Genomic DNA, 23964 nt, shown 5'->3' on the forward strand with positions numbered 1-23964 from the left:
TACTGCAATATAGAAATACTCTGTTACAAGTAAAAGTCCAGAATTGAAAATTTACTTGAGTAAAAGTACAAAAGTATTGGCATCAAAATGTACTTAAAGTACCAAAAGTACAAGTACTAAAATAAGCCTATGTATAAAATAGGGCTAAAGTGGTTAATGTATGTTTCATAATATCATAATTTACATCTGAAAAGTAACTAGTAACTAAAGTTTTCAAATAATTGTAGTGGAGTAAAAGTACAATATTTGCCTCTGAGATGTAGTGAAGTAGAAGTAAAAAAAAACTGAAAATTGGAAATACTCCAGTAAAGTAAAAATACCTCAAGTAAATGTACTTAGTTACATTACACCACTGCGGTTGTGTATAATCAAAATGTTCTTTTGACCTCTCCTCTCCTCCCCTCCCCGCCTCATCTCAACTCTGTCTCAGTCTAATAAAACTAACACTTGAATCGCCCTCTCCTCCCGACTGCACCAACATTTCATGGCTCCAGTGTTCTTGCCGCTGCTTGGGGGTCAGGCTGAGATGTATTACAGTAGACTGAGTCACAGGGGAAAAAAAATCAGCCTCCATAGACTATTCTCCCTCACTGGAGTCTCATTCGACACTGTCGGGCCATCTACAAATTAGAGTGAATCTGAATTAATCCAACACTGTTCAGCTCAGTGAGCATTTCCCAGCCAGAATGGTTGCTGGTAAAAGTGGATGTTCAGTCAAGCTAGAATAATGCAGCCCAGCACGGACTGAGTGGTTGGAAATAATGTTTTAAGTCAATGTGCAGCACAGTACAATGCAGAAACCATCAGCGTTGAAGCATCTACAAGCCAGTACTGTAGCTACCCACAGTACTACTACTTCTCATAATAATGCCATTGACAAATATCTATAGCACCTATTTGGACATTTAACAAGACATACTGTAGAAACAAGGAATCGTGAGGATAGTTATTTTAGGCATTTTATAGAAAATGGAGAAATGTAAGGGGGATTCCCTGAGTATACAGCTGGAAGGAGCGTTTTGGTGAAAGGGGGGGGGGGGGGGTGTCTCACCTTCTGCCCGTAGTGTGGCATCCTGTCAGCCTGTGTGGTTTCATGTCAGGATCCCCGCACACACACACACACATACACACACACATATACACACACACACACACATATACACACACACACACACACACACACACACACACACACACACACACACACACACACACACACACACACACACACACTCTTATACATCACTCTTATACTTTTGTACTCATGTGTGCACTCGCATCTGTGTGTGTCTTTTGCAGACCTCCTGGTGGACATGTTGGGTGTGCTGGCGAGCTACAGCATTACTGTGAAGGAGCTGAAGCTGTTCTTCAGCAAACTGCAAGGAGAGAAAGGCCAGTGGGTGAGTCTGTTTATCTGGGAAGAGCATGAGGAATGTGCTCGCCACAACTTACAATCTTCACTCCCTGTTCTTTACCACTCAACCTTCCAATGACCTCTGCTCACAATAATAATAAAACAAACAAGTCACATTCAATGAGCAATGAAAAGTGTTGAAAATGACCATGCAGGCATTGTCAGGAAAATGCTGCCCTGTAAATCCACACCACAAATGCATTATACAGTATATTGAAGTGTTCCACTGTAATCTGTAATATCTGAAGTGGAGCCGTCTCAAAAATGTATCTTCTTTTTTTTAGCTTTTATGCCTTTATGGATAGGACAGTAGTCTGACAGGAAATGGGGAGAGAGATGGGGAGTGACATGCAGCAAAGACCGTTGGGATCAGGACTCGAACCTACGACGCGCTGTCAGGCTACATTGAGCCTACTGTAGGTGCCTGGACCGCTACTCCAGCGGTCCAGGCCTGTTCTCTTTTTTCTTAACATGTTTTCTAAAATAACTCATTAGACCTTTAGAGAATTCAAAGTAACCTTGCAACACATGACAGAACATACACACACATTCTAATACCCAAACAAATCAGCTTGAAAAACGTTGTGGCCATTTAATGTCATAATTTGCCAGTTCACTAAGCTGAGTTGGACTGTATTAAAACCTGAAACGGGTACAGTGCAGGTGCTGTTTTGGAATGTGAATGTGATTTCAGTGAAACTGGGGCAGCAACACTTAACAGAAGTATTTGCATACTGTCATCAGCACAACTTCAAATGAATAGACAATACACTTGACTACAGTACAGTACATGTGCCACATTTGACATCAGGCAGTGTATCTGGAGTAGAAGAGGGCAAAGATTTGGAGTGGCAGTGTGTGGGAGACGGACTGTGTGTGTGTGTGTGTGTGTGTGTGTGTGTGTGTGTGTGTGTCTGAGAGAGATTTGAGTGCAAGAAACGACAGATTAGTGACTAGTCTATGCTGCAGTTGAACCACTGGCACAGAAAGCGAGAGAGTGAGACAGGGAGAGAGCATAGATCAATAGGCCTAATCAAGTTGTCAAGGAAATAGGCCAAACTGCTTTTGCACGTCTTCGTTTCAGCAGCCCCCCCCTAAGCTGACTACTACAGTACCACCTCTCCTCTGTGAAATAGTACCTCAGGAGAGAGAGAGAGTGAATGGCGGAGCACTCTCCCTCTTATGTCTTTTCCAAAGTGTACATTTGCTCGTTCTCTATCTCTCCCCCTCTCTCTACTATATACAGTAGTATGTGCGGACCTGTGTTATATATATTACCTTTAATCGACATATATAATCTAAAATGGTTATATATTGAAACATGACATATTTCTTTTCCGTTTGGTCTTTTTACATTAGACTTCAAAATTAGACCTGTGTGAATAATTAATGGGGATTTTTTTTGTGTGACTTACTTAGATGAAAGTCCTGTGTTAGTTCAGTCTGTTTTGAGTGGAGTATTTTTGGAGATGCTTCAGTAGCGTCACTTAAAGTAGATGAGGAGACTGATGTCTGAGGCTGTCTCTGGAATAAATCCCTCTGGAGGTTGACCTCTGATAAGAGGGAGGTAAATTTAGAACAATCAGTAAATATTTAATAACATATTTAATATTCTACTGATGTCTCTGCTCTGCTCTGTGTGTTTGTAGCTGCACACACGATGCTGCATATTGTACTTGGGATGCTGGTCTATTTGTATACTTGCATGCATGTATTAAATATGTAACTGTGTTAGAGATACACTATCTGTGCTAGCAGGCATATAGTGCATTGACGTTGACATGTGGGTGTAAGTCTGTGTGTGTGAGTAACCTCGGATCCCAGGCTTGCTTTCTAAGAAAGGAAGACTGGGTAACGCTGAAGTGAAAAGTGCCGCTGACAGCATGGGCAGGGGCCGTTCCATAGCGGGGGAGGGGCTCACCCAGGTCCGCACATCAATTGTCCACATTAACTCATTCACTGCCAAGGACTACTTTTACGACTTTTTTTGTTTTCAGTGGTTTTCCACGGGATGGCACTGTTTTCTGACACACGAGTGACCATTTTCATCCTCAAGTCACACAGATCCAGGAGATCACGATCAAAAGATCTCCACCACCATTAACTTCCTGCTTAGCGTATTTAGGAAAACGGCTGTATCTTTTTTCTCTCTACATTTTTGACGAGACATGCTATATTCAACGGCCTGTAACAAGCAAACGGGGGGTCGCGATGACTTTTTTTTTCCCCTCGCGGAAGCACAGTGAAACCCTCCGTGTTTAGCAACTGTCGGAGGATCGATCATACTGGATATACATATCCTGTGACTAGTTGAAAAGGTAAGGAAAACCAAAAATCGCTGGCAGTGGGTGATTTATTTATTTATATCTGGCAGTGAAAGAGTAAAACTATTACTCGGAGGAACAAACATGGCAACTGCAGCAAGTAATGTTACATCAACAAAAGCATGTGTTGTTTGTTTATATTGTACAGTGCACATACCTCAGGCAATGTTTTACGACATTTCTCTTCCAATTTTTCTGAAAAACAGAGACAGACTCTGGTCCTGTCACCACTCACTCGCAGAGGACGTGGCTAAACTGTGATTGAGTTGCTTGCTCATTCCATCCACTGTTTCAAATGAGAGTTTTCCCAGCGAGATTGGAGGGCTGACCACGCAAGACTAGTGTGTGTGTGTGTGTGGCATACAGTACACATTAATACACCATGCACATTTCTGATTTCTAAACATTTCCGTGTGTGTGTGTGTGTGTGTGTGTGTGTGTGCATGTGTCTTGCATCCCAGCCTCCTCATGCAGTGAAGCTGCTCTCTGTGCTGAAGAGCATGGCACACAGAAACGGGCCGGACGCCTTCTTCAGTTTCCCAGGGAAGAGTGCTGCGGTGAGTACACAATGCAACACGTTATCAGTACAACTACCACACACGCATCACACACACACACACACACACACCATAAAACAACATTACCAACTGTAAGCTTGATTGATTGATTGATTGATTTATCCTGTAGCCTGATTTCCTGAGTTTTGCAGGCAACTAGTCTGGTGAAGCTATATTTTAAACTATATTAGGGTGCACTATGTTATACAACACATAGTCTTAGGTACTATCCCAAACTACCACTACCCCCAAAATTAATAATTACAAAAAAGGGGAAAAAGTATTAATCAGACTACTATGAATAAATAAAAAAATCATTATTATTCTTCATTTCATTTTAAGAGAGTGGCTATAGCTATAACTAGCTTAGCCACGACACTTCCCTAAGCTGCTGTCAAGCGTACCGTCTTCTCTAGCCAGTCCATTCACTGACCCATGAGATTTTTCTATGAAAGAAGAATGCCTAAGTCCCCTGGGAATCATTTTTTGAAGGATCCACACTCCTGAAATAGAATACAGCACTCTCCATCTGTAATAGTCTGTCTTGTGGATTTAAAACATGGAGCGCTTGACTTTTTAAGCTTATATTAAGACGTTGAAGAGTGACATTTAACGAGGTAGGTAATTTGGCAGTCAGTGCCTGACCGATATGGGATTTCTGCACCAATTTTGCAAAGTCTTATTGCTGGAATGTGAGAACTGCTTTTCATTCTCCATTTCAGTCCTTTGCAATATCAGTGGCTGTGTATAAAATGTTATACATTATCCGCAAAGATGTGTACATGAAGATTTGTGTGTGTGTGTGTGTGTGTGTGGGGGGGGGGGGGAAGAGAGCCTTCTTGCAATTATTTATATATATGCATGCATGTACACTACATATTTGTGTATCTATTTGCTCCCTGTGTGTGTGTGTGTGTGTGTGTGTGTGCGAGCAAGTGCAAGTGTGCATTATTTATGTGTGCATTTGTAGTAGAGTATGTAGCTCCCAATCTCTGTGTATAACCCCTCATTGCCATGGCGATGGTGCTTTGATGGTGTGTAGGAGGCTGCCCTGCTGGCACGAGGTCTGACTTGGCTTATCTGGAGTGCACGGGTGTGTCAGTAATCAGTATGTTTGTGCCTGCAGGTGCATGCACTGTACCCGTATGTGCTTCAGTTTGTGAGCGTATATGCTTCAGTTTGTGAGTGTATTTTGTCTGTGTTTTTTACTTTTTCATTCATGTTTTGTGTGTTTATGTGTGTTGTGTTAGTGTGTATATATATTTGTGTGTATGTGGTGTCAGTAAGTACCATCGTAATATTGGGGTTGGAGAGCAGCACAATACAATGCACACGCCTTCCTTGTCCTGAGCTGCCTGACTAATGAGGCAGGAAGGCCTGGGAGCGCGCACACACACACACACACACACACACACGGCAAGACACACACAAAAAAACACAAACCATTTCTCAAGGGGTTTCATTTAGTTCCTCAAGTCAGCTTTTTGGAATTACACTGTAATGTCTAAACAAGTGAACTTCACTTTTAAGAGTGTTGACCTACTATCCTACAGTGTTTCACTCGACTTGCAAATGCAGTCATTTAGAGAGACTTTGCTCACATACTGTGAAATAGCTAAACAATTTTATGCCCGTTGTTCTCCAAACAATTTGTGAGCCCATTTTGATGGGCCGCTGCCCCAGCCTTTGAATAATACAACGTTAGACTCATTCAGAAGACATCATGATGTGAAGTTTACACAGTAGGCTAAGAATCATACATAACTAGAAAGGTGCGCTTAGTGGAACACACCTTCACCAGTGCCGGGCTATGTGTATAACCATCAGTATAACTGTGTGGTCCCCTTTAGGCCATTGCTCTGCCCCCTATAGCCAAGTGGCCATACCAGAGCGGCTTTACCTTCCACACCTGGCTGCGAATGGACCCCATCAACAACATCAACGTCGACAAGGACAAACCTTACCTTTACTGGTAAGTCACAGTACTCCGGCATCTTATTGATAAACCCACCTGTTTGTAGTATTTCTGCTAAATGTTATATTGCTGTGAACTGTAATGTGTTCATTAACGTATATCTCAGTGTTCTTATGGAGATGGGATACAAACTAAATGTTCTGAATTTGAATTAAAATAAATACTGAGTCTACTGAGTCTGACACTCTCAAACACTGTAATATTAAATACTATGGAATGCTTTGTAATACATGCAGTTTAGATATATTTGTAGTTAATTGTTGAGTTCTACTGTACTTTGACCTCATTTGAACCTTAGCCTTTTTTTATAATTAGTATTTCTTTCCATGAATCCTCTGTGGATCAAAAAAGCTGAAATGGCAAATTTTAGGCTTGACTTCAGGTACCAATGCATAACTTAAACTCCTGTATGAATAAAACATGGAGAGGGAAGCTGCGTGAAAGCCAGCGGTATGCAGCTGCATTAAAACAAGATTTCGAGACTGTGTGTGAGATCGTGCACACTTGCATGTACATGTGTCCCTCCATGCTACAATCTCAAAGCTGAGAATTTTCCTGCTCCCAAAAACACACTCTCTCAGGGGCGAGTAAATCAAGGCCCTCCACTTGTCCTATTTTCAGGCGATAATTAATTCCTGTCAAAGAAAAAAAAACAAATGTACTTCATGCAACAGAGGGGGTGTTTGGGGCGTCTATAAAAATGATAACCAAGATGTACAGCTAGCCTCTGCTACTAGACAACATCTGTAATACAACCTCTCCTCTCTCTCAGCCCTGGTGCCCTTTAAAAAACGAAAAGGAGATTAGTCCCCTAAATCACATCTAGGGTCCCCACAAGGGGCCCGCTTTCTCACTGGGACACAGGACCAGGGAATTCATGCTGAAGCAGAGAAATGGAGTTGTTTTGCTGCCTTATCTCCGTCTCAAACCTGTATTTAAATGTTAGTGAGATTTATTGGACCTCTACCCTGCCTTGTCCTTGAGTGTTGGGGAGCGCTTCAGTGAGCAGTCTGACTCAGAAAACAAATTGTGTGTGTGCTGGCATGCATGCATGCGTGTCCATACCAGTGGTGGAAAGTAACTTAGTACATTTACTCAAGTACTGTACTTAAGTACAATTTTGAGGTACTTTTACTTTACTGGAGTATTTCCAGTTTGCAGTACTTTTACTTCTACTCCATTACATCTCAGAGGCAAATATTGTACTTTTACTCCACTACAATTATTTTAAGATTTTTGTTACTAGTTACTTTGCAGATATAAATGATTACATTATAAAACCTACACTAACCACTTTAGCCCTATTTTATACATAGGCTATTTGAAAATAGCCGATCTATATGCTCACAACGCGTCGCATCGCGATGCGTTGTGAGCTTGTAGATCTGCTATTTTCAAACATTTTAGTACTTTTACTTTTGGTACTTTAAGTACATTTTGAAACCAATACTTGTGTATAATTCCGGACTTTTACTTGTAACAGAGTACTTCTACATTGCAGTATTGATACTTTTACTTAAGTAAAATATTTGAGTACTTTTTACACCACTGTGCGTGTCTATACTGAGCTGAAAAGCAGAACATTTCTGTGGGGTAACAACATTTAAATCTAATTATGTGTTAATGTATTTGTGTGCTGACGTGTGTGTGTCTGTGTGTGCGTGCGTGCGTGCGTGTGTGTGCGTGAATGCTTTTTTGTTGTTGTGGTTTTTCTCCCTTTCTTTTCAGCTTCCGTACCAGCAAAGGCCTGGGTTACTCTGCACACTTTGTGGGCGGCTGTTTGATTGTGACCTCATTAAAGTCTAAGGGGAAAGGATTCCAGCACTGTGTGAAGTATGACTTCAAACCACAGAAGGTAGGAAGGAACGGAGGAAGGAAGGATGAGCCGAATAGAAATAAACACAGGAACAGCAAATACAGGATGTGTCGCTGTAAACATGGTAACAAATATCACACTGCATACTGGCTGGATTCGCTCGCACGCTCACACACGCACAGTGATGGATACAAAATTACAGTAAACAAAATTACAGTCAAAATTAATGATCCATTGCCTCCAGCCAATATGAAACTCCTGCCCTGGGGTCCTCTATGCTTAAATTGGGTTTATTTTTATATTCTTTCATGTCCAGAGGTAACAGATTTAACCTATTTCAGCAGGCTAGCTGTAATAACTAGAATAACCTATTTCACTGGCTGCTCTCCATCGGGTAGGAAGGCTAGAAGCCCATGTAGGTGGGCTTGTAGCCTGAGGGGATCTCGGGGAGTCGGTCATGTCCTGCATGGAAACAAATCTAATTAAATACGGTGGAACATTTTCACAGTGCTTTTATCCATGTCGTCTTGTGTGCGATACTAGTGATATATTTCAGCAATAATACCTAAGATGAGGTCTTGTTTACTGTGATAACAAGTTACTGTACAATGGTGTTGAACCAGTGAACTTGCCAACACTGGTGTTGGCAAGTTTGAGAGATTAAATTGTGTAATGCTGGCTGCACCCCAAGTAGCCATGATCACAGTGTGATTTATTAATGATCAGCATTCACTGCACAGTAAAATCCTCAGTGTTAATTAACCATTTGTAACTCCGAGTGTACAAATGTAACCAAATAGACCCGTACGGGTCCATTTTGTCACATCTGTAGACTGAGTTAAATGAACACAGGATTTCACTGTGTGGAATGGATGTTAAATCAGTCATGAATTAATATGCTCTGTTGATTCATTGGTCATCACCGTGTGATTCCAGTGGTACATGGTGACCATCGTTCACGTCTACAATCGCTGGAAGAACAGCGAGATTAGTTGCTACGTCAACGGAGAGCTGGCCTCCTACGGCGAGATCACCTGGTTCGTCAACACAAGCGATGTGAGTGCCCAACAACAACTTCCAACGCAGCACGATGTCCAACGTTTTATAAAGAGATAAAAGTCAGTCATGGCCCTACAGTTCTTGTTTACAGGCTCTATAATACAGTGCTTTAATAAATCCCACAGAGTGTAGTTCTGATCCCATGACCTCCCGCTGTCAAAGTACTGGAGGCGTGGGTTTTATATTCTACCGTTTCTCCGTGTTATATCAATTTCAGAAACAGAATACTATCAGAGCACTTTGTGCTGAAAAAGTGAGAAGCTAGCCACCTTTGCACGCCCTCCTCTCTCTGAGCTACATCTAATCTTTTCCTGTCTGACAGGGGGTTTCATGGGTGAGACCACACACTGTGTGTGACTGTTAGCAAGGACAGCACAGGGGGGAAATGACTACCACACATGACCCCCCCCCACACACACACACACACACACACACACACACACTCAATACGTGTAAATGTGTAGTCTGCCTCTGTGGCACAGAGATACACATACAGTAGATCCATCTCTCAAACACGCACACGCACACGCACACACACACACACACACACAGAGACCCCTCTGTTTCTCACTCACACTTGGCCTGATGAACTCTGTCATATCTTCAGTATTGCTTTTTGGAGAAAAGTACAGAGTCTTAGATCATCTTCTGGGGAGTGAATCTCTTCTCCGCAGTGAAGTCTAATCCTCTTGTCTCTCCATGCTGGAGAGATGATATTGGGGAGCTGAGCAAGACACAGCCCTGTGGCTGACCCTGAGGAGAGGCAGAGCAGACAGTCACCACGAGAGGAGGTAGACAGGAGAACATGAGAGAGGAGTGTTGTGAATTGCAGTTTTTTAACACATCATTGCTACACTTTCGTTCTTTCTTCCTATCCCTCCTTCCTTCTTCCTGCCTTTCCCTCTCTTCCATTCTTTTCGCTTTCCATCTTCTGTCATTTTCTCCCATGTTTCTCCTGTGACTCCCTTTTTCCTCTTCCCTTCCTTCCTTCCTTCTGTCTTTATTTACGTCTTCACCCCATCTTGCCTTCCCCTTACTCTGTCCCTCCCTTTCCCCCCTTTCCTCCTTCCATCTTTACTTCCTTCATCCTTTCTCCTTTTCTTCCTTTTTCTGTCCCTTGTTTCCTATATTCCTCTCTCCCTCCATCCAGACCTTCGACAAGTGTTTCCTGGGTTCGTCGGAGACGGCCGATGCCAACCGTGTGTTCTGTGGTCAGATGGGGGCAGTCTACCTGTTTTCAGAAGCTCTAAGTGCTGCTCAGATCCTGGCCATATACCAGCTGGGTCCAGGGTACAAGGTGAGGGGAACCCCACACCATCTACTCTCTAGTGATTATCAACAACAAAAAAACAAACTAAAAACACTTACCTGTACACTGGTTCTTTAGTTGAAGTTGCATTGGTCAGTGTTATGGTACTAAGATTCAATTCTCTCTCTCTCTCTCTAATACCGGTACTCAAATTATTGTTGATGATGTTATTATTGTTTATTCCGCCAATGAACTAAGGTTAGGCTTATTAATACATGTGTATGTACATGTATCAAAATTGTATCGTGCACAGCAATGAAGTACACACATTAGCCAGACAAAAAGTGTTAACGAATCCACTATCTGAGCTCCATAGACACAAGCTGACTATGTTAATATGTACAGTACATTCTAAGATAAGGAGGCTCACACTGCATCATGGAAGGACATGGTTATAGAGAGTCCAGCTGCCCAATGTAATGTGACCCTGAGTGGAGACTCAGTGTTTGGTTCAGCCCTGACGTGACCTTTGTCCGTCATTCTTTCCCCAGGCTTTTTTCTATGTGAGGACATCACTGGGTAGACCAGGGGCTCTCAAACATTTCAGGCCGCGACCCCTCAAAAAAATCATATTTTAACTGGGGACCCCCCACCCTGACAAGCTCTTGTAATTGTAGGAGTTGAGGCATTACATTTAGTTTGACCCGGTTCCACAGATAAATATTGTGAATAATGCGTTGTGAGCATGTAGAGGAGCCTTTTGTTTTTTTGGCTAGAGCTAATAATTGACAATTTGGCCAATGTTTGACTGTTTTGCATAGTTAGTTGATTGTTTTTGATGCTGCAATGGTGGTGTTTATTATTACTATTCTTTTTATAAAGGTTTAAAAAGTTCTTAAATTGTCACGATACCCTGTATACAGTTATACTGTGTGTTGGTTTGTTTACTGTTGAGTGAGAAAACAATGTCAAATCATCTGGGGGGTACCCCCAAAATCATTTTGTTATCCCCCTGGGGGTCCCGATCCACAGTTTTAGAACCAGTGGTGAAGACCGTGATATGACTATTGAACTAGAAATGGAAACGCAGTAGACAGTGGTTGCAAATTGATAATTTTGACTGTCTTGTCTGTCTGTCATCTGTCAGGGTACATTCAAGTACAAGGTGGAGAGTGACCTGTTGTTCGCGGAGCACCACAAGACACTGCTGTACGACGGCAAGCTGTCCTCCAGCATCGCCTTCACCTACAACCCCCGCGCCACAGACGCCCAGCTCTGCCTTGAGTCCTCCCCCAAGGACAACACCTCCATCTTCGTCCACTCCCCCCACGCCCTCATGCTGCAGGTTGGTAGTAAATTACTAAGTGTTACATTACAGAGAGTAGTACAGATGTAACCAAATGGAACCGTGTACATTTGTACACTCTCAGAGTTACATTTGTATGCTCTCTCGTTACAAATGGATAAATGAATAAAAATAATTGGTGACAGATAACATGCATGGAGGAAACTATCATGTATGGTAATAAAGATACAGTAAAAAGATACACTGACAACACCTTGGTGCCTAAACATATATTTTTTTGTCTGCCACCATCATCATGCAGTTAAAAATGTGATCCTTTAGTGTGCCAGAGCCATCATTTTGTTTATATCTAATGTTTTGCTTGTTTTGCACGGCTGTTAGCCTGGAGAGCTTTGTTGTGACTACACTTCTGCTCAGAATAAGATACACAGACCATTCAGAGTTTGTTGTCCGACCACAGTGGTCAGCCATGTAGAAATGCAGAAGGTGACCAGTGACTTGAGGCCAGTGGTACTCTGCTGTCTTAACAGCAGCTGCCACTAACATCATGGTTCCCAGTTCCCAGCTCTTCCTCCATCCTCCTTACAATTTAGTTTTCCAGATGTTCCCATCTCGCTCTCTTTTCCGACCCTCAAGAATAATGAATGTCCCCCAAAAGGCTTCTTCTCCTTTTAACAGCCTCATTAAGGCAGCGGTGTAAATGAGCTAAGCGAGGCAGACGACTGCACCTGTTAACAGCTGCTCAGGAACACCACCTTGTTGCTCAAATAATTTAATTAGCCTTGTGTGGGGACCGCTAGATGGAAATGTCTCAGTTTTAGTATGGGAGCTAGGGTTATGTACTAAAGTGTATTTTGAGTTTTTCTGTGACAAAGTGGTGAACTTTGTTAATATGATTTGCATGGAGAATTAAAGGGATATTTCACTTTCCAAAAATGTATGGGTCATTTTATCGTCTACTCAGACAGTTTTTAAGTTGCTTGATATTCATTTTATCAGACACGCCCCCTTCCTATACAAACCCATTATAACTTCAAACTCCATTTTTAACATGTTAGATTCATCGTTACAACTCTCAGTTTTACAAGGTTTACAATCGGATATATTTTGGAACTTTTGCAAGGAGTGGGCAGTCTGGGCACTCTTGTTTCGTCTCATTCCAAGCATTGTGTCTGAAATGGACTTAAGACAGTGATGGTTTCCACAGTTATGCAGTTATGTGTTTTGATTAGTTTAATGTCAAAGAGATGTAGTAGTGTTTTGTAGAATGCTTGGTTGGTTCTCTCAGACTCTCCCTGGCTGAGTCCTCCTAACTCAATCTCCCTGTCTTAACTTAATTGCCAAGGTGCTTCTGGGAGAAGGTAATGGATGATTAAATGCACATTTAGAGATCATTTATCCAGACGCACACGCGCACGCACGGGAAAAAAGGGAGACGCGACAATAGAGCAGAGAGGTGACACGCAGTAAAGTCCTTAGTGTTATAACTCCAAAGACTCTTAACCACTTAAACCCCATATGGGTAACTGGAGTGCCTCAGGGCTCAATACTAGTGTCTTTTCCATTTTCTGTTAAATTATAAGCTTTCGCTGAAAATAGCAGATCGACAAGCTCACGTGAGCTTGTCGATCGTCTATTTTCAGCTTTCCCCACAAATACAGATGCTGGGATTTAAGTGGCTAAGAGTTAAATTAACACACAGGATTTTACTGTGCAGGGAGAGAGAGGGAGAGAGATACTAGCAGGGTGTGTGTGAGGCAGAGAGCTGACATTTTATTCAATTACCGATTTTTCTCTCCTCTCAACCACTAACTGAATTCCCTCTCATGCCCCTCTTATCTCAGTAGCAGAGAATCCATCATTGCCTTTGTGTTGGAGGCATGCTTGTGTTGCTTGTGCATGCGTGTGCGTGCGCATTAAATATGCACATGCACATTAAATATGATTGTGTCTTTTCCTTATGCATGTTGAAATGTGTGTGTGTGTGTGTGTGTGTGTGTGTGTGTGTGTGTGTGTGTCTGCAGGATGTGAAGGCAGTAGTAACACATTCAGTCCAGAGTGGGATCCACTCAATCGGAGGGGTGCAGGTTCTCTTCCCTCTGTTTGCACAGCTGGACTACTGCCAGCCCTCCAGCCATGAGCTGGACACCTCTGTCTGGTAGGACACACACACACACACACACACACACACACACACACACACACACACACACACACACACACACACACACACACACACACACACACACACACACAGTTCACCATTGCACAGTTAATAAGTCATAGACGTTTGTAAAACAAACTCTTCTGGAGGGACTGTTTTCAGCTCGAGTTTTCAAATCAATCCGGGTTTTAAAATGCATTAAGCAGTGTTTCCCCTAGGATAAAGTTATAGCAGTGGTGGTAAATCTATCTAAATAATCTCTCCATTCAGAATAAGAAGTCAAGTGTCTTTGAGATTGACATGTGTCTCGGAGTCACGGTGGCCCTGTTGACCACCTCAAGGCAAAACACTATGGGCAATGCTGAGTCTTATGGAAGATCATTATAAGATGGTCCTTCCAAATGTTTATTTCACATATCTTGCACATTCCAATCAAATTATTGTTTTGAACGTTAAACTTAATTTATACTCCATCAGTGTTGCTTGCTTGACAAAAAGAGCAAATCTACAAGGTGTCTATGCGTTGCATTGCGTCACAATGATAGCTTGTAGGTCTGTTTTTGTTTCGGGCACAGTCTATGGAGTGATGTGTCAGGATTTATTTCTTTTGTCTTCTGCAAATAATCCTAATCAGCGTTGGTTTGCTTGAATGTTGATCTACCTGGGGCTTGTTTTAACTTGATTTAAAATGCTGAGATGATCAGGTAATCTCAAAGTTGAAAGTAGGCGTTTTGTAGGCTACCGCAAATAGATGGACCCCATACTGTACCTATTGAGAGAGAGATTACGACACTCCTGTATAGACTTCTGTTGTAAACGGAGAATATTAACATAATATTCAAACATTTATTGCCAAAACCAACTTACATTTGATTTGGAATGTGTTTGTGTGTTCAGAGGTAACAAGAACAGAAGAATGCATAAGTAACGTGATGGCCGCTCTGTGCTTTTACTCCATACTGGTAGCACATATTATTATAACTTTAGTTAATAAATTCATCATTAACAAAATGGATGATAATGATAATTTAATGCATAAAGGGGAAACACTGCTATGCAACACTAAATGTTTATGTTATGAAAAATAACTGTGCAGAGAAGTGTCTCAAGCACTGCAAGTTGATATCCATGCTGTGCTGACATGAATGAAATCCAATGGCTTCCTCGGAATTCAAACAAACCACGGTATGCGTTGGAAAATGGTGGGCAGTAATGTCAAGTATGTCAAGTGAGTCATAATCGAAGAGCTACTGTAAACATGCCAGACCACCTTCAAGTTTTATGTAGCCTTAAATTAATCCTCATTAGTGTCAAGTTAGAAGGGTAATATATCAAAATTGGAGGATTGGCTCATGAAGCCGATGCATCCACTATTAATCTTACTCAATACTTTTGTAATTTATTATAATCACATTACTTTTAGACTGCAACAGAGTTGTCAGCTGTCAGCTGCACATGAGGCTGTTGCAGAATAAGACGGACTGCTCTGAACATCTGTATCTCTGTATTGCTTGATGTGCTAGTACTGGCATTCACCAACCCACCAGACGTCCTTGTGTGGAGTCTGTGGACTGTAATGTGCCTTGGCAGCACAATGTTGACAATGGATCATCACTCGGTCACGTGGCACATTTGACTCATCTGACCTGAGCGACGATGTTAACACATTGAATGCCAAAAACGGTCCGGACCGTTTTTGAGGGTCCAAACGAGAAGTGCCGAAAACGGTCCGGACCGTTTTTGACCCAATTCTATTTTTATACATGTGGGCCACGTGGGGCGCTAAAACGAAACTTTGACATCACCCAAGCAGTTTCTGAGAAGAAGAGGCTGGATGAGGCTCCATGTCAAAAATCCTTCCGGTCGGCGTTTTCAATGTTATCTCCTTGATTAAAAGCTTAATATCTCCATTTCTTTTTAATGTGGTGGAAACGAGCCGTTTTCGATCGGCGATCACGCTGCAATGGAGGGTCGCGTTGGAAATATTATTGTTCCAGGCGTTAGTCGGGACCCTCCGCCGTCTCGCACGCACGCTTTGTTTACATGCATTTCCGCGTCGGGGCTTCTCACAGCACGAAATGTATAACGCAAGTGGATGGAAGAAATGCTGGCACTCAACGTATAATATTTTAATAAACCTCTGGCACCCAATGTGTTAAGGAATTATGAAAACCAAGATTTTGTTTTAATCTGACAAACCTCCCCCAAAAACGCCAAACCCAAAAGATAAACAAAATGTCACCTAAAAATGTTTTTTCACTCCATACGAGTTTGAGCAGCATCCAGGCTGATGACACAGTGTAATGTTGTGACAGTGAGGTGGTGACAGGACAGCCTCATTCAGTCACGCTGCCTGGCTGTTATGTCTCATGAGTCAGCACTTCAGCCCCCTCAATGTCACTGCACCTCTCTCTCTGTCTGTCATTATGAGTCTTGTCTGATGCCCTCTTATCTGCCCGTCTGTCTGTCTGTCTCTTTCTTTATGTCTGCATCTCTCTCTCTCTCTCTCTCACTCTCTCACTCTCTCACTCTCTCACTCTCTCTCTCTCTGTCTCTCTATCAGCTGTACATTGTTGACCTTTGTGATGGAGTTGTTGAAGAACTCTGTTGCAATGCAAGAGCAGGTTCTGGCCTGCAAAGGCTTCTTGGTCATCGGCTACACTCTGGAGAAGGTAAGACTCACACATGCACGCGCGCACATACAGTACGTGCACTTGAAAAATTATGCACTCAAATTGGTTCAGCCACAGAATACGAGAGTCATCTCAGATGACCTCCACACCTATTTACTAATGACTGCATTGTTCTCGAGGATAATGATACTGCCACACACACACACACACACACACACACACACACACACACACACACACACACACACACACACACACACACACACACACACACACACACACACAGACCCACACCCACACACCAAAACTCTTGCACACACACACACACACACACACACACACACACACACACACACACACACACACACACACACACACACACACACACACACACACACACAGGACAGCTGTGTTTAGAGGTCAGAGCTGAGCTGGTGCTTTTTAGACAGAAGAGATGCTGCTCTTCATCTTTCTCTCTGCATGTGTTATCTCTCCTCCTCTCTCTGTTCGTTTGTTCCATTTGTTTTTCTTTCTTTCTGTCTTTGTCTTGCCTCCTTTCCTTAAAAAATGATTCACTTTATTGTTTCCTCTGTCTGTCTGTCTGCCCACCTGTCTGCCTGCCTGCCCTACAGTCTTCCAAGGTCCATGTGACGAGGCCAGTGCTGGACAACATGCTGACCTTCGCCCGTTACCTTAGCAACCTGCAGAACGGTGTGATGCTGTTGAAACAGCTGTGTGACCACATACTGTTTAACCCTGCCATCTGGATCCATGCACCAGCCAAGGTAGACATCTCTCTCTCTCTCTGTCTGTCTCTCTCTTAGGGATGGGACCATTATTGTGGCCAAAATAATTGTGGTAGGCGATATTATCGCGATAATCAAAATGATCTTAAAACTCTTTAAATTCCACTTTTGTTAACCACTTGCATCCCAGCATCCATATTCTGGGGGGAACATTAGCCAAAAATAGCCGATCTACAAACACAATGCATCTCGTGACCTTGTAGATCTGCTATTTTTGGCGAAGGGATTTGGGGTAGATGTGGGGGAAAAGTACTTGGGTTCAGTGTACAGTATGACAAAGGACAATTTCTCTGAAAATTTCAATCCCTGCTATATGATTATTGTGAGCGTTTTATCGTGATTATGGATGAAAACGATTATTGTCCCATCCCTACATACAGTATGTTTGCACACGTGTGTTGGACACATTCATACAGGACATAGAGCTGTGCATATACAGCTTTGGGCAGCACACAGACACACACACACACACACACACACACACACGTTCACTCAGCCGCATCAGTAAGCATTTTGACCTGCCAATATTCGCACACACCCAGGATCCACCTGCTGTCTCCTCTCACCTCCTGTATGATGTCAATATCCATCATGCTGTGGTTTAGAGGCTGCAATACAAAGTCACACCTCCACCTGTGACGCCACACTGTTATTTAAATGAGAGATTATAGTCTACGGTAAGAGCCTTAGGGGGTTACAAGCACCCACTTATCACTGGCACAAAAAGATAGCACACAATTAAATTGGATTTTTGTTTAGCTCAAGCTGTGCGTGCGTGCGTGCGTGCGTGCGTGCGTGCGTGCATATAAATATACATTGGTACGGCTGTGCATCTTTGATTTTGGTGTGTGTTGTATCGTCCCAGGTCCAGCTGACCCTGTACACCTACCTGGCTACAGAATTCATCAGCACGGTGACCATCTACAACACCATCCGCAGGGTAGGGACGGTACTGCAGGTCATGCACACCCTCAAATACTACTACTGGGTCATCAACCCCCAGGACCGCAGTGGAGTAGTGCCTAAGGGCCTTGGTGAGCACACACACACTCTCACTCTCTCTCAGCCTCTTCCTTTACTCTCACCAGAACTATACCGATCATCACCAAGCTCTGATTCTTCCTGTTTCCATCCACTTAAACCCTCGATTCTTAGTAAAACAGACCTGAGTTGCAACTGTACTTGCACACAAATCTCTTTGGGAAGAATTGCCGATCTACAAGCCTTCAACGCGTCGTGTTGCGACACGTTGAAGGCTTCTAGATCACCTAATTTTGGCTATTGTTCCCCCCAGAATATGGACGCTGAGGTTGAAGCGGTTAACTGTTATCTGCTTCTTTCTACATTATATTCATTCTGGAACTACTGTAGATTCAGTAGTCCCTAACTATCTGACTCCCATAGATAAATGCTGCTCTTGGGCTATCAGCTCTGTTAAGTGTTTGGCCTGAATTTCAAAGGGATTATCGAGGTAAAAGGTTTGCTGGTAAATGTCTGTTTGAACTGCTTGTTAACGTGGCCTGTTTTTCTTCTTTTGAAACTAACTTTGATAGCTTAAAACCCCAGCAAACCCTTCTGCCTCATTAAGGCTGTTATGTTTAAGTACCAAAGAATCCTCTTTACCTAATGTTCCTGCCTCCTAATCCCCATTTGACTGATAAAGTCATTTGAAAACAAAAAAAAAACTTTGTTACTTTATATTTTAATTTATCATAAATATTTAACAGTTGTATTATAATTGTATCACTTGTCCTATAATCTTGTTTGTTAAATTGCTCATTATGTGCAGTTAGTTGGCCAATAGAGTGAGTGTGGTTGTGTTTGTGTAGATGGTCCGCGACCCCACCAGAAGGAGATCTTGTCTCTCCGAGCCTTCCTGCTACTGTTTGTCAAGCAGCTCATAATGAAGGTAAGCACCATTGCATGGTGTTGCATTGTCGATGGCTTGAGAGTCTGTTCTTTTCGACAAGCGACACCATCATACTGTGTGTGTGTGTGTGTGTGTGTGTGTGTGTGTGTGTGTGTGTGTGTGTGTGTGTGTGTGTGTGTGTGTGTGTGTGTGTGTGTGTGTGTGTGTGTGTGTGTGTGTGTGTGCGTGCGAAAGGTATATTTCATACCGAAAGCCCAGGATTATACCTTGGTGTGATGACTAATGTACTGATTTGAGTGTGTGTGTGTGTCATGACTTACCAGGATTATGGCGTGAAGGAAGATGAATTGCAGAGCATCCTCAACTATCTCCTCACGATGCATGAGGTAGGCATGACTGTATGCTTCTGATCATAAGTATACCACCAGCCACTAGATGGCACCGTAACCACAGCTGTTGTCTACTCCTGCACCTTCTGAAGTACAGTACGAGCATAAGAGCATAGCAGACCCTGTGCAAGGGGAAACGTTACTGTTCTGCTAAGTATTCCAAGTCTGCCAGTCAAATCACCAGCAGAAGCGGCCATGTTTGGACTGCAGCGATGCATAGCAGTATAATGAGGTCGTAAAATAATAAACCCTGCAGGAATAAATGCCGATTACAACATTCCTCACAAATTCCAATGTCATCTGAAGGCCCATGACTGTCTTCTTTTGTTTTTTTCTTCCCAGAAGTGTATTCATAGTTCATTCATTCAAATGCCTGTTACGCATTGCATTTTTATTAATGGTTGTGATGGGCTCACTTTGTTCGACTACAATCGCATGTGGGTCTGCACTCTGCACCAGCAATTATGAATACATATACTGTAAGAACACTTAGTTGTATGCGTACGTCTGTCTCTGTGAGGCTTTCCTTTAATGACATAGGCCCTGACCGCTTTAGTCAGACCACATTACTCAACTGACATCATGTACCAGAGATGGTGGTGACTATTTAACTCTATTCATATAACATGTTTTGGCCTAGTTGCCCGCTGTCATCGTTCGCCAGTACATCAGTTCTTTTGTACTTATGTCAGTCATATATCTTGATAATGTACTACACCCTTGCTACAAAGTCAGTTCCTTAGAGTATGAGTTTGTACTTGAAAAACAAGTTCCAGGTCACAGATGAAAATGTGACTCTTCTATATAAAGATAGTGGGCACAGAATATCAGTACAGAGTACAGCATTACAAAAAATAGTCAGTAAAAGAATGAATCTTAATAACTAGACTGATGCTGAAATCACCCAAAAGAAGAGTCTGCGTACGATACTGCGTACGAAAAAGAAAAACAAATTAAAAGCATTTATTTTTTCCCCTAAAACTTAAGTAATTTCAGAAGTAAAAAAAAAAAAATCTAATTTAGATTAAAACTTTCCAAAAGAACTCACATCACGTCGCTACTTTCTTTATTTGTTTTATGACAAATTTTGTAGGGCTTAAGTGGTTAATGAGTTTTAAGTCATGAGATGCTGTACTGTCGCTAAAACCATCACTGGAATCAGTTGTGTTGTGTAAGCAGCCAATTATCGCCAGCAAAGTGTGAACAGGAGAGAGCAATAGTCTCAGACTCGAGAGCATGATGGGTCTATTTATTCTTCACTGATGTCACAATGAAAAGTGACAGCCTTCAGTTCTGTCAGCTGAATGCATTTCTTATAATACTGTTGGAGAATACCAGCATAGCTCTGCTCTCCCACCGGAGGACAATCTCGTATAATAATGACAAATAATTTATTAGGGAATAGCATAATTAATCATTCAGAATAAATGATTTTAGTCTTTGATTCTGGTGATCTATCTAAAATAAATAAAATGTGAGGCTGACGTTCTCAAGCAAACGTTATGCTGTGCCTATTCCACATTCAGCGTAGGTTGATTTAAATTTATATTACAGCCAATGAGGGATTTTAGCAAGTATCTTTCATTATGTGTTTTTAAATGTAACTTCCCAACTAGCTCTGTGGTTTATACAATCCAACACCATACCATATGTACTGTAGCTTTTCAGCCTGAGATCTTCCGAACAATTGTACATTAGTACAATTGATGGGATTTATTTTCATGTCATTATACTCTCCTGCGCTGCTTTTTAAATACTCGACACTTTAGCGGTCTGTAATATAACACAATGCTTGGTTTTATTTGGTTTGGGAATATAGCGGTAATTTTTTCTTACTGTATTATTTCAGTGACCAAACAAAGTACCTACTAATTGCAAATGTTATGATCTCTCTCTCTCTCCATCCCTCTGTGTGTGTGTTTTGTCAGGACGACAACCTCATGGACGTGTTGCAGTTGTTGGTGGCTCTGATGTCAGAGCACCCTGGCTCCATGGTGCAGGCCTTTGACCAGCGAAATGGCATACGGTAACATACGCATGATAATACCTAATGATAAATGTGTGACGAACCTTATTTGTTTATAGCACATGTCATGCATAGAATATGATGAGAATAAAACTTTAGAAATGAACAATATAAGCATCATCAGCCATCAACCACATTTGAGATTACAATATACTGTAGGATTTGAAGCTAAGTAAACAAAAAAACGAATAAATAGTTAGGACGTTTTAAAATAAAAAAAATAGCATAACTGTCCATTAGATACAAACAGATATAGATATGAGATAGAGAAAACACAACATCGGCCATTTCATTGCCTCTCCTGTTCTATTGTATAAATCAAAGCAGTGTTACAATTTTAATTCATTTCTTTGTGTCGTGTCAGATAGATATTAAGTGTAATAATATTGTGTATATGGCACATCTAATATTACCATTGTCTTAATTTATAAAACACCTATTTTGTTATTCTTAGCTTTGAATTACCAAAGCAGATAATGTCACATTTCCACAGCTTTGGTTTTTGCTTATCCAGCATATTGTCCCTCAGTGTACCGCAGGGTTTGTGTTGGGATTTTAGCCCCCGTGTGTGTGTGTGTGTGTGTGCGTGTGTGTGTGTGTGAGTGTTGTGTTTTGTTGTGGGGTTAAAATGAAGCCAGATGACACAGTTGACCAATAAAGATGGTTTACTAGTTTCATTTGAAGCTTTCCCTCTGAACTATTGAAACCCTGCAGAGCTCTGATTTATCCCCCTAATTTAAGCTGCTCGCTGCTGTTGTTTTTCATGGTTATGGCTCAAGATAGAAAGTAAATGGTGGCTGTTGTGCTGGGCATATATTGAATGCTCATTTTATTGAAAGACTCATAGATCCTTTGAAAACAAAAGGTTTTTGTATCCCTGCTGGTCCAAGTAACAGTCATATAAATTAATTCCTTTTTGTTTAATGTTCGATTGGATACCGTCATAAATTATTTGACACGCAAAGAAACTTAGATCATGTGTTTATTAATAACACATACAGTAGCAACAACAGCTTCCAGACCCTTTTTGTGTTAATGTACATGTTTATGTAACACTTGTAAGCAAAATCCTGTTTTCCCACTTAGAAGTGGAATGCTTCTGTAAAAAATATAATTTAACTTTAATATTATGTTATGCTACTATGTCAATCATCTGTTATCTATGTTGGCCTACTGTATTTATATCACACCTACAATAATGTAACATTTTAACCAGCATACATACTAAGTACATCATTTCCATCTATGCTATGCTAGCCTAATTATTATTTTTTTTACTTTCCCCCCTCTGTTTTTACAGTGTGGTCTACAAGGTGCTGGCCTCCAAATCCGAGCCTATTCGAGTGCAGGCACTGAAAGTCCTGGGCTACTTTTTGAAGAACTTGCCACCAAAGTAAGTCCAGTCACCATCAGCAAATGCTCGTATATGTAGAGCAGATCTGACAGCTAAACGTATCGGTGATCCAGTGTTCAGTTCATTTCACTTGAAGACATGCAATTTAAAAAGGGGCGGAAAAAGAACATCAATCAGTCAAATACAGTAATGGCAAGTCAATGTTCTGATGAATAGCTCAGGTTAAAGCATTTTACTTTGAATGTGGTGACAATTTCGCCAACAATTTCGTACTTTGTGCTGCTCGTCTTCATTAAAGTTGTATATATTTCTTTGTAGTCTTTTTTCAAAGCCATGAAATTCTGCTTCCAAATAAATACAAATGGGTTAGATAGAGATAAATATAAATAATGATACAATGAACAATAATTCATGAAACAGTTCGTCTGTAAGAAAAAGAAAAAAGCATGGCGAGGTACCTAGGTCATACCAGCGATCCATTCAATCAAAATTTTAATAATCTACCACCAATCCCTGTGTACAGTATGTAACCTATTCTGCATAAACCCTGCATCAAAGGCCTAACTTGTGGTCTGGATGCCAGGTTGACCTAGAAGTTACTCAGTAGACTCTGCTAACTGGGGTATGTATCCCTGATGGCTCAACCTCTTAGTGTAATGTCCACATAATCATAAGAACCTGAGTTCAAATATAAACCTGTGTCACGTCACGAGTCATCCCCTCCTGTCTACCCTCTCCTTCCTGTCTCTCTCTGCTCTACTACCCAATAAAAATCTGAAGCAGATTCACTTTATTGCCAAGTGAGAGGTTCATACAAGGAACTATCTTTGGCATCTGGTGCCTTGACAACGCAATGAAAAGAATATTGAAGGATTTACGGAAGATTACCAACATGGTACATGAACATACAGTACAGGACAGGTCTCGCGTTAGTTTCATTCATAAAACGTAGAATTAACTTAACTTAAATTAAAATATAACAAAACAAGAGAAGTGCTTTAGGTTCACATCGATTTCATTCC

The 23964-nt window shown here is 41.6% G+C and overlaps 1 protein-coding gene across 3 annotated transcripts in view; it reads left to right on the forward strand.

Annotated features, from left to right (window-relative positions):
* lrba (LPS-responsive vesicle trafficking, beach and anchor containing) overlaps window positions 1-23964 on the forward strand; it is a 301696-nt gene that overhangs the window by 38731 nt on the left and 239001 nt on the right. For all 3 annotated transcript variants that reach the window (XM_080449815.1, XM_080449816.1, XM_080449817.1), the window contains exons 3-17: window positions 1300-1400; window positions 4200-4295; window positions 6146-6267; window positions 7999-8125; window positions 9023-9142; window positions 10296-10442; window positions 11542-11739; window positions 13725-13858; window positions 16428-16536; window positions 17130-17282; window positions 18169-18337; window positions 19133-19212; window positions 19497-19559; window positions 21491-21588; window positions 22889-22981. In XM_080449815.1, coding sequence (XP_080305941.1) covers window positions 1300-1400; window positions 4200-4295; window positions 6146-6267; window positions 7999-8125; window positions 9023-9142; window positions 10296-10442; window positions 11542-11739; window positions 13725-13858; window positions 16428-16536; window positions 17130-17282; window positions 18169-18337; window positions 19133-19212; window positions 19497-19559; window positions 21491-21588; window positions 22889-22981 — 1810 coding nt within the window. The remainder of the gene's footprint in view (window positions 1-1299; window positions 1401-4199; window positions 4296-6145; window positions 6268-7998; window positions 8126-9022; window positions 9143-10295; window positions 10443-11541; window positions 11740-13724; window positions 13859-16427; window positions 16537-17129; window positions 17283-18168; window positions 18338-19132; window positions 19213-19496; window positions 19560-21490; window positions 21589-22888; window positions 22982-23964) is intronic.

Source organism: Gymnoscopelus braueri (assembly GCF_963280865.1).
Source record: "Gymnoscopelus braueri genome assembly, chromosome: 2".
Lineage (NCBI taxonomy): Eukaryota > Metazoa > Chordata > Actinopteri > Myctophiformes > Myctophidae > Gymnoscopelus > Gymnoscopelus braueri.